Source organism: Prosopis cineraria, unplaced genomic scaffold, assembly GCF_029017545.1.
Source record: "Prosopis cineraria cultivar Desert tree isolate PC_DT_omini unplaced genomic scaffold, ASM2901754v1 PC14, whole genome shotgun sequence".
NCBI lineage: Eukaryota > Viridiplantae > Streptophyta > Magnoliopsida > Fabales > Fabaceae > Prosopis > Prosopis cineraria.
Window position 1 is genome coordinate 439688 of NW_026555345.1, and position 13567 is coordinate 453254.

Consider the following 13567-nt stretch of genomic DNA (forward strand, 5'->3'; position numbering starts at 1 on the left):
AAGAAAGTTATTAATTAGTCCGAATAACAGTACAATTGATATTGTTACAACTGATATTATTTAACATTTTAAAGTTGGTGTTAAAAAAATGGAGGAGGAGAACAGAAAGAAAGAAGTATTCTCCGCTTCCATGGAAATTGCAGCTAGGAAAATCAGTTACGCAAAAGAAACACAGAGAATCTGAAAAGAAAAAGGGGGGAAATGAATCGTAAATACTCCGCGAGAAACTAGAAAAACGCACCCAGTCACGGTCGTTGATAAGCATTAGCACCAGTGGCCTCAAAAAGAAAAAAAAAAAAAAAGCATCAACACCGACGCGCTCCCCCGCCCTCCAACCAGTTACAGTGCGCTCCGTCTCTCTCTTTCTTTTCTGGTACAATCCCATACAAGCCGACGACGAACTCCGCGCTGGCAAAAGATTCCCTTGCCTTTACCCCCTCCTTATCTTTTTTTGCCTAACAAACCCTAAAACACTAATCTAATTTCTTCTTCCAATCACCGTCCCAGCCATGTTTCCTGTTTTTCTTCCACTTCTTCCCCTACCACTCCTTCGTTAATTCTTCTTCCTTTTCTTTTCTTTTTTTTCCTTTTTTTTTCCCCTTACTGATGGGCTGCGCCAGCTCCAAGCTCGACGATCTCCCCGCCGTCGCGCTCTGCCGCCAGCGCTGTTCCTTCCTTGACGAAGCCATTCACCAGCGCTATGCTCTTTCCGCTGCTCACATAGCCTATATTAACTCCCTTCAATCTATTGGCCATTCCTTGCATCGTTTTATTCAGGTGGATTTCACCACTTCTTCTTCCCCTCCCTCGTCTCCCGAGCTAAATCTTCCTCCTTCCAAGAAGGTCGATTCTGTGGCCACTGCCACTGCCAAGCAAGTGGATACTTCTTCTCCTTCGCCCCCTCACCACTCCCATTCCAATTCTGGATCTCATCTTCACTTCCAATCCGATTCCGATGAAGACGAAGTCGACCATGAATTGGATTCCCTTCATTATTCTGGCCACTCCTCGCCCCTGCACGCCCATCCTGACCCTCCCCCGATCAATTACATTGGCCATTCAGATCGCCCGGGTCTTTCTTCCTTTCCAGGTGGAGGTTATATGCACATGAATTTCATGAAGAATAAAGCTACATCTTCCGTGGTGTTTGAGCAGAAGCCTATCAGCCCCGAGACTGTTTATATGGGCGAATCCTCTTCTTCCTCCTTTTTCCCTTACCCGTACCCCGGTATGAATCCTAATTCTTCTTATTCCTACAGTGGATATTCGACTTATGGCAGTGGGGGTAATGGGTATTATGCTTCTTCCTCGTCGCCGCTGGCTGCTTCCACGTCCAAGCCACCACCTCCGCCATCCCCTCCGAGGGCTTCAACTTGGGATTTCATCCAAAGTCTCAACTTTTTTGATAACGATGATAGATACGATACTCAATACACACCAAGTCGGGACTCCAAGGAAGTGAGAGAGGAAGAGGGCATTCCTGACTTGGAAGACGAGGATTACCGACACGAAGTCGTTAAAGAAGTGCACGGGGATCAAAAGCTTGTGGATGGTGGTGCTGGAAATCATTCGAAGCCCTCCGACAACGACGAAGTTGACAGGACGGAGGCTTCACTATACCAGACTGGGCCGAATGTTTCGATGGAGAATGATGGGTTGGAATATGAGGTTCATGTGGTAGACAAGAAAGTCGTTGATAAAGACGAGAGGTCTAAGGAGCGAGGTGGAGGTGCTGCATTCCGAGGCCGAAGAGGCACACGGGATGCTTCTGAAGTAGCCAGAGAGATTGAGGCTCAGTTCCGGAGGGCATCTGAGTCGGGCACCGAGATCGCAAAGATGCTTGAGGCGGGAAAGCTTCCTTATAATAAAAAGTATGGCGCTTATCAAGGTTAGAGGTTTGATTCTCTTTCGCAAGTCCACTTATTCACGCTTATTTTCAGTTTCTCGGCTTCGCTTATCCATAATGGTCATCGTTTTTTGATCTGTGTTTATTCGTATATATTCTGTGCGCTGTTATGCCCCTAGATTTGTCCTCGACACGGTAGGTTTATGGATCATATGTTCAAGTTTATGACTTGAATTTTATTTTGTTGCTGACTTGAAACTCTTGTTCCTGCCCCTGGACTATGCCTGCAACCGACTGGATAAAGCAGCTTCTTCCAAGATGTTGCATGCAGTTGCTCCCTCATTGTCCATGGTGCCTTCGCAACCTTCTACTTCTAAAAATGCTGAACCTACATCCACCATTGGCAAGGCTGGTCCTAGTAACTTGGGTTTTGATGATGATATAATGATGCGATCACGCAATCTTTCTTCTACATTGCAGAAGCTTTATCTTTGGGAGAAGAAACTATATACTGAAGTGAAGGTATATGATAACTGGTTTATGGTTTGTTCTTATTGTGTCTTAGTTCAATTTACAAATATTTCATTTAACTTTGTATGACTTGTTGGTTCTGTTTCTTTTAGTTTAATTTTCTTTTAGGTCTTTACCTAAGCCGGAAATATGCGTCTTTATGTTTGCATGTTGATGGCCAAGGAAGGGATGATAATTTTGAGCTCTATTTCATATGCAATATTTATGAATGAGTTCGTTTCTATGAACACCAAGTTTGTGTGAAATTCGTGATCAGTTGTTCTGTAATTGTGTCTCGTCCTTTTTCTACATGCAAATAAAGATACAATCAGAAACGTCTCTTTAATGTCTTGAAGTCCATTATTTTTTTCTAGATGGCCTTTGCATCAGTATTTTTGTGTAGTTTCTGATAGATGTGGATCTTAAAATTACTAATCAGATTTAATTTGCATTCAGTCCCCTTTATCAGATTATCTTCATGGCGCAGTTTATTAATGTATATTGTACCTGTGCTTTCATCTGATTTCTTATGACGACTATTTGGAGCGATATGCAGAATGTACTCTTGTTAATCATTGCTTGTGTTTTCGAAGAGGATCTCTTAATGCTCGTGTTTGCAGGCCGAGGAAAAGATGCGGGTCATGCACGATAAGAAGTGTCATAAGCTGAAGCGTATGGATGAAAGGGGTGCTGATTTTCACAAAGTTGACTCGACTCAAACATTAGTAAGGAGTCTATCCACAAAAATAAGAATGGCAATTCAGGTTGTTGATAAGATTTCTATGACGATAAACAAGATCAGGGATGAAGAGCTGTGGCCTCAGCTGAATGAATTAATCCATGGGTATGTGAAGTTATGAGCTTCTTTCTTTTGTTTGTATGGTTCATTATTGTCTCTATTGGCAATTGGCTATCTAGTGTATTTTTAAGCCTTGGAAAACTTTGCATGTTTGAGTTACAAGTAATTTTTTAGGAATTTGACCTGGTTTGTTATATGTTGGGAGTAATTTCTTATCATTTTAGCTGGTGTCAATCGGTTGTCAGAAATTTTGTCACCCCTTTCCTTTTTTATAATTTCAATCAACCCACTTAATTTGTGGATGTCTATGTTCATAACACATGATTCACTTTGTGACCAGATAATATGACTCTTAATTTGAGGTAATAAGAATAGAACAATGAGATTATTGCTACATTTAGGCAGTGGACTTTCGCCAAGTGTGCTAATGGAGTTATTAAACGAGGGTGCATAATTTCTGTGTTGGTTTGTTACATCCAAGATGCATAAGTTGGAAATGTACAGAATATGACCTCACGCAAAATTTATATGAGCTTTAAGGATCAATTTTCTGTCTTTATAATGAGCTATATATGCATAATGGTCTCCATTTCTTGCCTATTACTGTGGTAGACGGGTCATTGCCACCTTTGACAATACGGATGTAATTCCTGAAGCTCAGCCATGTGCCCCACTCCTTGAAAATTTCTGGTGGGCGGTGAACTTTGAATTAGTGTAGTTCCACCCTGTTCCACTAAGATTATCTTCCCTCAGTTTTAGTTATAAATCGAAGTATTGATACACAATTTGCCAAGAATCTTTTATAATAATGAGAAAAGGATTTCTCTGAGAAGCTAAACCTCCTGCAGCCACTAAATGATCTTTGATGGAAGCAAGTCTTTGTGATTTCTTCGAGACTATTTTTTGTAAATTGTTACTAGCTCTAGTGAAGGTCCATCACACCACATTGTTTTATCTTCCGCATAATGTGTTTACCTGCCCAAATTCCTTTGTAATTTGTATATTGTGCTGGAGCTAGTAGACAAAGAAAGTTATCCTTTGCAAAGAAATGCTTGAAACCTGAAGAAATTTGTTTAGGAATGGGTTTTCCCAATGACCAACATGAAAGTTGAATTCCCCTGCGCATCTCTCAGGTGAATCTTGAGTTATGCATATTGCAGGAAAATAAGGCAGAATCTTGAGCTTCGTGAGAAAATTTTGGATGTTAAGATGTTCTGATGATTCCAGAATGATTGGATGGGTTTATCAAGAATGTGTTATTGAAGATAACTAGAGACCTATTCTTTGATATTTTACCGTGGATATTTTCACAACTGAAGGGGGAGGCTTTTTTTTTTTTGGGTGGCTTAGCAACTATCCTTTTTTATTGCATGACACCGCTGCCAGGTTTGTCACTGGTTATACACAAGGGAGCAAGACAGGCGCAGTGATTTTTCTACTTCACTGGAAATTAGTGTTTATCAGAATGATTATAAATAAGTCGTTGCATCTTATGTTGTAGTGTAGTCATTAAGTTTCTGATTTTTTATATAATACATATCATTGTTTGTTTATGAAATGTATTTACATTTTTCTTGACCAGGTTGACAAGGATGTGGAAATCCATGCTTGAATGCCACCGTAATCAGTGTGAAGCAATTAGAGAAGCCAGAATCCTGGGTTCCATTGGATCCAGAAAGAAGGGTGGTGATGGTCATCTTTTAGCCACAAAGGAGCTTGAACAAGAGCTTATCAATTGGACCTTCCAATTTTCTAGCTGGATTAGTGCCCAGAAAGGATATGTTAGAGCATTGAATAATTGGCTTCTAAAGTGTCTCCTATATGAGCCTGAAGAAACGCCTGATGGTATAGTCCCCTTCTCCCCCAGTAGAATTGGTGCTCCTCCTATATTTGTGATCTGTAATCAGTGGTCCCAAGCATTAGAGAGAATATCTGAAAAAGAAGTTGTTGATTCAATGCACGTCTTTACGATGAGTGTGCTTCAGATATGGGAACAAGATAGGCTAGAAATGCACCAGCAGTTGATAGTTAACAAGGATCTTGAGAGAAAAGTCAGAAATCTAGATAAAGATGACCAGAGGATACAGAAGCAAATTCAGGCATTGGAGCGGCAAATGGTTCTGGCATCAGGTGAAGGCAAGGGTCTCTCAGTTTCTGAAAATATTATATATCAGAGTGATAAAAGCAGCAGCCTCCAGGCTAGCTTGCAGCGCATTTTTGAGGCTATGGAGAGATTTACAGAGAACTCTGTGAGAGCATACGAGGAGTTGCTACGGAGAAGCATAGAGGAAAGAGCTGCTCGAGAGCATGGAACAGTTTCATAGAGTGGCATGGTTTGATGGAATTTGGAACTACATCTTCTATCATGAATAGAATTGTGTTGACTTCCTGCTAATAGCTATCCTCTACAAAAATATGTGGGGTGGAGAAAGGTTTGATCTGAAGTTCACTTATTTCAGTAATATAGGCACTGAATAGCGTTCACAGCCTACATACATTTTAGATACTGGGACGATGAACTTCAATATGGGCATAATGAAGAGACAGGGAGGAAGACCGAGGCCAAAGCATTCAAGGAAAACAGGTAAACCGCACCATGTGACGTGACCGGAGGGAATCCTCCGAGGGAAGCTGTCAGCCTGCCCTGCGTCTGAATTGTTGATGTTGCTTGTTTAAGGGTAAAACTCAAGAGACGTTTGCATGGAGGACTGAGTTATAATGTCCTTTACGAAATTGGCGGTGCGCTGGCTTTGTGATGACAGTGAGTGAGTGCGACTTGTCGTCCATGCGAGAAACCCAATGAGAGCATGCAATGGGCCAAATTAGACGAGCGATTCTATGAAAAGTCTGACGCCTGATGAACATGGTTGACTCGGGGCCCCTTGGAGTGACGCAAGTCGTCAGAGTTTCTAGGTGATAGTTATTCAACTATTTGTTACTTTGTATGAAGATATATTCCTTCCATAAAATTTCACCGACTTTAATTGTACATATGGCCCTTTGACTTTGACACTTATTCTGGATAGTGAATAAAGGTTGTTATATTGGATGCGGGGTCTTTTTCAGGACTTTCAATTTATGGAAGACGGATATTCGGAATTTCAAACGGAAAATTATTAATATTATTTTTATTATTGTCGATAGTTTGAGCCTGAGATAAGTCGTAGTTAGGCATTTTGTATTTTATATTGATGTTGATTACATTGATTCTATTGAATGGCATTGGGAACTAACGTTGGTCAGTCTGGGACCAACATGTAATTAAGCTTTTTCATTTTTTTCTTATCTCAACCCATCATTTACATAATGGACCGTCATGCTCACTTCCTAGTTCCTACCAGCATGCACCATCAAGGGTAATGGAGATTGCAACTGTTGTTTAACATTGTTCAATGGCGTCACTGCTGCGTCAGTCTGTTAGAGTTAGCTTAGGTTTCTTTCTTCCATTGATTGATGCAATTTTTTTTTTAGTTATTAATGTTTTAGTCTTTTGACCTTTTTTTTAATGAAGTCTTTTGACCTTTTAAATCCTTTATTTCATCAATAAAATACACACTTAAAAAAAAATTATATCAAAATTTCAGTTTCTTAGTTTATTTAATACAAGGTCATGGAGAATCATGTAATGAAAATTGATCAAGTCATGTCTAAACTCATAAGAAATCAAAATCTTGGAGCTAGATCATCAAAATTTTTAATATCTAGGTTGTTAGCAAGAGCTTCATGAGCAAGTTAATCCAGTCTTTTATGGCAAGATTTTTGATCTTTCATATAATTTCGACAAGGGGATGGATTCAGGTGAAGTCATTCTAAATAGACGTAATAGTTTCAAGTGAGTTAGGAAAACATTTACTTTGATGAATTTGTTCCTCCAATTGAGGTTGAGACTTTTAGGAATGTTAAAAAGCTCAAGGATGATATTGGGATAATAATCAAGGTATTTTATAAGTCTTTTATGCAATAACTTTGATCATCACATATGAAATCTCCATAAATAATAACTCTATTATTATAAATAGAACCATCAATGTTATGTCTAACCCAATCAAGACTGCACGAGATTGATCTTGCTAGAGATCTATAATGATCTAGATGCAAATTGTTGAGTGTTGATGGAAGATTTAGGTCATTGTTTTTGATATTACAAGTATATGTTTAAACTTAATTTCATTCTCTTTTTTATTTCCATTCTCTCCCTCTTACCTCTTATTATTTTATAAAAATTACTTTTAGCCTACCAACAGGCCCAAAAGCGTTCTTGGGGATGGGCATGTAGAGCAAAATAAAGCGAACATGCTTAACGCGGGCCGGGTCAAAAATTACGCTCACTTCGTGCCTGACCAGTTTTCTGGCTGGTCCACTGATGGCTTTTTTGCTTTAAAAACTGCATATAATTTTGTTTTTGCAGGTCCAATGATGCAAACAGAGAAGTTAAGGGGAACCATCTGGCGGTGGTGGATACCAGACAAGATTAAGACATTTATGTGGCTTCTAGATCAAAATAAGCTTCACACAACTGAGCCAAGGAACAGAATGGGAATTGCGGAATCTGGAGCATGCCCTTTTGGCCATGATGCTATGGAGTCGTCTCTACATGTTGTTCGTGACTGCAACCTTGCAAAGGAACGGTGTACTGTGTGCAGATTACTGAACCTGATCGATCAGTTGGCGGACTTTTCCAACACTGGATGCCTTAACTCTAGGACTAAGCCGGGTAAGCCTTTCACTAATAACAAGCTTCGTTGGGCAGTTCTCTTTGCCTCCATGTGTTGGGAACTCTTGACCACCGTGTGCAAGAAACTGTTTCGGTGAGAATTCGAATGAAGCAGAGATGTAGATGCATCTAAATGCGTTTTGAAAAGGCACACGGATTTTCAACTATTACAGAAACTTAATCAGAAAAAGACAATAGTGGATACTGTGCATGCATGGAGACCTCCTAATGAAGGTTATGTCCGATTAGACTCTAGAGGTTTGATTCTCACAAAGGGCCTCACTTCATGTGGAGGTGTTATCAAGGATGAACTTGGAAATTGGCTCCTGGGATTTTGCGGTAAGTTACAAAAATACCTTACTGCTATGACAGAAATCATGGGTATGTATTGCCAAAGGCCTGGAACAATGCTGCTTTCATGGCTTCAAGAAGATTTAAGTTTCTTGTGATTGTGCAACAGCTATAAACATCCTGACAATGGATGTTATTATCAAACTCCCTTTTGTACATATAATTCATGACACCGTTAGACTGATCAACAGAAATTGGAATGTATATAAAAATTTTGTTCATAGGGATGCTTTAGATTTAGCTGATTGTCTTGCTAGGGAAGCTTTTGATATTGATAGGTTTTGAATTTACATGAATATGTACTATTTTTGTTATTATTTAATTAAGTATATGTTACCTTTATTATTATTTTTTACGTAAAGTATGAATATGATTTTATTTAAAATATTAAGAAAAATTAAAATGTTTAAATACAATTAGTGGTCCCTATAGTTTTAACATGTTTTCATGTAGGTCCCTGTAGTTTTTTTTTTTTTGGTTGCTTCAAGTCTCCTTGGTTTATGCTATCTGCAATGTTAATCTTTCTATTTTTAAATATATGTCTAGAAGAAAGATGGGGTGGTATTGATAATGTTAAATATGTTGACATGTGACTAACGTCATCAATCTTTATGCTAAGATGGAATTATTATTCAATAGATTAGAATGTGAAACAAAACGGGATGGATAACATTGTTAATCTACCAAATCATAGTTTTACTTTGGCATAGACTAATGGCATTAGTCATTGGTCAATATATTTGACAATGTTAGCAATATCTCACCTTTTTTCTAGGCATAATTAAAAATAAAGGGAATAACACTATATATATGAGATAAAGTTGTTCCCCATAAAGAACAAAAGTACCAGCTATGCTAGAGACGTTGAGTCTCAAAAGATAACAAAAGAGTTCTCGAACTCCCTTATCATAGTTTACCTAAATATAAAGATGCAAAGAAGTTGGAATAACAAGTATTTGATTAACATAATGTGCAAGATATGAGATCGTAAAGGTTACAAAGCTAAAAATGATGCTAAAAGCTATTTAGAAATATAGAGTAAAAATGCTAAAAGTATTAATGGATGTCAATGATTGATTGTTCAGTGAAGCCTCTTTTCTCTATGTGACTTTCACAGAATCCAGAGCTCGTTCGTGAAATATTAAGGATTCAATAGCACAAGCTGCATCATGGCATGATACACCATATCCCCTTAATGGTCTCATATGTGTATCTTAAGTCTTCGGGGTTAAGTTAAGCTTGTGCATGACACCTTCTTCTTATTTACAGCATGTAACTGCCAGCTCGTGTCCCTGAAATCTATGTAGATGAGGGTTGTGATCTTGCAAGATTTGGGGCTCATTGAGACTAGTGTCTTGTGTGAGGTAATGGTTTAGATAGTGGTTTCAAGTCTTAATGGATTCAAAGACTCGAGCTAACTTAATCAAGTTATTTCAACATGATGTAGACTGTTCTTATCAATATTGAATTTGTTGTTGGGCTTGATACTTCATTCACTTGGCCCATTTCTTGCTATAACTGTTATGTCCTTTTGAATACGAGTCATTTCAGATTTAGCCTAAACAATGCCCTTGCATACTAATGGCTAATAGCTATAAGTGGTGCACATTTGAGCAATCATTTCATTTCTCTGTGCCTTCTTAAAAATATAAATTTCCCCCTCTACCTCTTGTCAGTTTCTCTTTACCATTTCTCGCTCCTTAAGCTTTGTTCTTCTTCGCCTTCGCTACTTTGTTCCAATGGCTTTCTCCTCGGTTGTTACCACTTTTAAAGTTGCTCAACCCAGTATTCCTGCCTCCACTTTACCCGAATCTTTAGTGACAGTTGGAAATCCCATTAGCCACCTAGGGGGTATTACTACAGTGAGTACTCTGTCTCGTGCTTGTTCTTTCTTGATTTAAGTTTCTAGTCTAAAATTCCTTATTTTTCAAGAAGCTTCGTCATTCCATCAATGCATTAATTTCTAGTAAGGTCCTTCCCTTAGGTCAAATATCTTGCTTTCTTATATATTAATGTTGACTACATTTTTCCTTTTTTTCTCTAGTATTTCTCCATGGAGTTTCTGTCTGGCCAATTAGATATATAAGGGGTATTTGTCTATAGCCCTGGAGCTATCAAAGGCAGCAGATCCTACCCAACCAAAAAATATAGCCCTTAACTTTAATACGAGACCTCATATTGACTTGGGTAACCTTACCCTTTACTAAATCCTTATTTAAGAAGCTTCGCAACTAGCCTCGATCTCCTCGTGCTTAGACCAAATGGGTTAGACGTTTGAACCCTATCTATAAGGGGAAGTAGAAGTAAATGGGTCCTTATGACCTAATCCATCTTTCACATATTGATGTTGATATTTCGGTGGGTCTACTGAAGGCATTGTTGAGCTTTTGGGATCTTAGTTGCAATGCTTTCTTCTTTGAATTGAGCCTTATGACCATCATACTTATAGATGTGGTCATGTCTTTAGGTTTGCCAATTACTGGGGAAAAGGATTTTTATGCTATTCTTGAGAAGCATGAGTCATATGCCACTCTGCCTATTGATCTTAAGTCTAAGATCAAGGGCACCGAATCTTACACTCAGATCATGAAGTTATTCTTAGAGAAGTTTGTCGATGAGCCCGTGACTCCTTTGGAGCACTTGATGTTCATCTGGATTTTTCTAAGTTAGTAGATCCTAGCCCTAAAGATAGGAAAGCCTGTGCAACTTCATTTGAGGGTGGTCTAATCCTTGCTTTATAGCAATCAACTCGCTTTTGGTACCATATTCCTTTGTTGCCTTTATAATAGGATGAAGGAATCTTTACAAAAGAAACCTTTCAGCAATTTTCATGGGCCCATCTAGTTTTTGAGGTTGTGGGTTACGGATTATTTTTTAAAGCTTCACTGGGAACCTTTCCCCTAAGACTCAAGAATCTCTTATCCTTTCACTTACCTATTGGACATGTATTTGCTGAATGAAGAATTAGACATATTTAAATTTTTTTGCCAACAGAGTTGGCCCTTATGATGTCTCTAAAGGCTTTTAATGTTCCAGACCGTCACTAACCCACCTAGTACAGGTATATGGTAGAGATAAAAAATAAACCTACCTTTCAGTTGAAAGATGAAACCTTCCTCTTAGCTACCATACCCAAGAAGATATGGCTTCCTCATATTGGTTCCTCCCCCAAGACCTTGAAGGTGTTTGTAGAGTCATATCATCTCTAACTAGTAACGAGCCAGTTTGAACTTAGGTAGTGCATCCTCCACAGTTTGTCTCCATGAGTTTACTTGGAGCTAATGGATAAGGAAACTATCACTTGGGTGACCTTTCCTCTTGATGCTTGGGTATAATGCAAGGTGGAAATGGTGGACCAAGATGCTTGCCTTCACTTAAATTAGTAGTGGTCCTAGAGGTTTAGGTGTATTGTGAAGACCTATATCAGTAAGTGTTGTTTTAGTTTATGTACTCTCTTTCTTTTATGTTGCTTGTTTGTTTTCCATATCTTTGGTTTATCTAAACTAAGATTGAGCACAATCTCTAGTGTTAGTAACACTCTTAAGAGGCAATATTGATGCTCTTACTGCTTCTAAGATTGAGATGGCCCCTTCACTTGGGGCCATGGTCTGAGAAATTGAAAAAGATGATGAAGCTTTATCGCAAGCCCTTGTCCCTAAGAAGTCAAAGCTAAAAAAGAGTCAACCTTAGGGCAACATGGAAAATGGGGTGGATACTGCTAAAAGGAAACAAGATTTGTCCTCTTTAGCTATCTCTGATCAGCAGGTTGAGCCTAAGCAGAGGAAGAGGACTCCATTAGTCCCCAAGTAACTTCCTCCTCTACTTCATTATGCTGAGTCTAGTTTCAAAGGAGAGGGTATTTGGCCAAAACACTGCTGCCAATTAATCTTATAAGATGAATTAGAGGATGATTGGCTAAGTCATTTTCAAGCTAGTAGTCTAGAGACTCTGGGAGCTCAAGTAGCTCTAGAGGAACCTCAAGTGGCTGTGTCTACCGTGGCCCCAGAGGCTTTATAACTTGTAGTTCAAGAGGAGGCTGCTGTGTTAACGGAGCCACTTATTTCCATCCCATCTGTTTTTAACGAGACTGGGTTAGCAGGATTCAAGCTCTCACTGGAGGTACCTGAGGCTAAGGTTAATGAGACTACGACCCTAGAGGACACCCCTCACTCAGTGGATAAGGGCAAGGTCTTAATGTATCCAGTCTAGGTATATTTTTGATCTTGATTTATTTTCTTTTATCTTCACTCTTATATTGAGTTAGCTTACTGTTCATGTTCCTTTAGGTGCTATCGTTAACGCTGATAGGCTCTTCTAGTCATTTATATGTTTTTGATAAGGAGGTCGTCCAGGATGCTTGGCAAATCATCTAGTTCCATATGAGTAAAAACCCCCTGTTACTTCCAGAGCAGAGCTATGAAGAAATCCTTTGGGTTGTGTTAGTTCTTGAGAAAGCACTTCAATCACCTGTGGTAGAGCTTCTTTATCATCAACTTCTCGACTGTTAGGGCATAATCAACTGATGTAATGTAGAGCTGTCATCCCTATTGGACTTTATCTTAAAAAACTGGTCTATTAGGGATTAGTATAGTAATGCCATGGCTCGAGTGACAGTGGCTAGTAGTCGAGTTAGGGAGTTTAATACTATGTGCTCACGATGTCCAACTGCCTTAGCATTGGGCATCAATGGTTCTAACCCTATGGGTGCAGATCTTCCTTCTGGCTCGTTAGAACTTGTATTTGTTTCATCAATCTTATTGTCTTTCTCATCTTGGTATCTTTTTACATAATGTCCCACCAGGCATGCTATAAATTGTTCTCCATAAATAATAAAAGTATAAGGTGTGTCAAAGACGCTGACTCTCAAAAGATAATAAAAGGGTTCTTGGGCTCTCTTACCACAATTTACCCAGATATAAAGATGCAAAGAAGTTGAAATAACAAGTATTTGATTAATAGAATGTGCAAGATACAAGATAGTAAAGGTTACAAAGCTAAAAATGATGCTAAAAACTATATGGACAATATTACAAAATAAGCTTACAAGAGTGCTTTTTTTTTTTTACCTTAAGGAGTGCTTCAAAAGCCCTCCCATATCGAGTGCTTCGGAATATACGGGAGTGCTTTGTGAAGTGCTCCTGTATGTGTTAGATACAATAGCATTTTTTGAAAAGCACTCCTATATATCTAAGAAAAATTATGACTTATAGGATCACCTATGGGAGCACTCTTGTCATGAGCATCCTGTAGGCCATAATTTTTTTTTAAATCTACATTTTTCAAAATTTCTCCCTTTATGTTTCTTTAAAACTGACTAATGCCAATATCAAAACCTAATCCAAAAACA

At 38.7% G+C, this 13567-nt stretch overlaps 2 protein-coding genes across 3 annotated transcripts; both read left to right on the top strand.

The window, feature by feature from the left end:
* Window positions 1–261: 261 nt before the first annotated feature.
* Window positions 262–6204, top strand: LOC129292789 (protein ALTERED PHOSPHATE STARVATION RESPONSE 1-like). 2 transcript variants are annotated; one of them, XM_054930434.1, is made up of 4 exons: window positions 262–1888; window positions 2151–2368; window positions 2977–3200; window positions 4738–6204. In XM_054930434.1, the coding sequence occupies exons 1-4, from the start codon at window positions 607–609 to the stop codon at window positions 5477–5479; spliced, it is 2466 nt and encodes an 821-aa protein (XP_054786409.1). In that variant the 5' UTR covers window positions 262–606; the 3' UTR covers window positions 5480–6204. The 2 variants fall into 2 exon arrangements, with proteins under 2 accessions (XP_054786409.1, XP_054786410.1); XM_054930435.1 differs by having other exon boundaries at window positions 264–1888; window positions 2154–2368.
* Window positions 6205–6357: 153 nt separating this feature from the next.
* LOC129292791 (uncharacterized) lies at window positions 6358–8481 on the top strand. Its single transcript, XM_054930437.1, has 2 exons — window positions 6358–6563; window positions 7564–8481. The coding sequence occupies exons 1-2, from the start codon at window positions 6548–6550 to the stop codon at window positions 7965–7967; spliced, it is 420 nt and encodes a 139-aa protein (XP_054786412.1). The 5' UTR covers window positions 6358–6547; the 3' UTR covers window positions 7968–8481.
* The last annotated feature ends 5086 nt before the right edge of the window (window positions 8482–13567 follow it).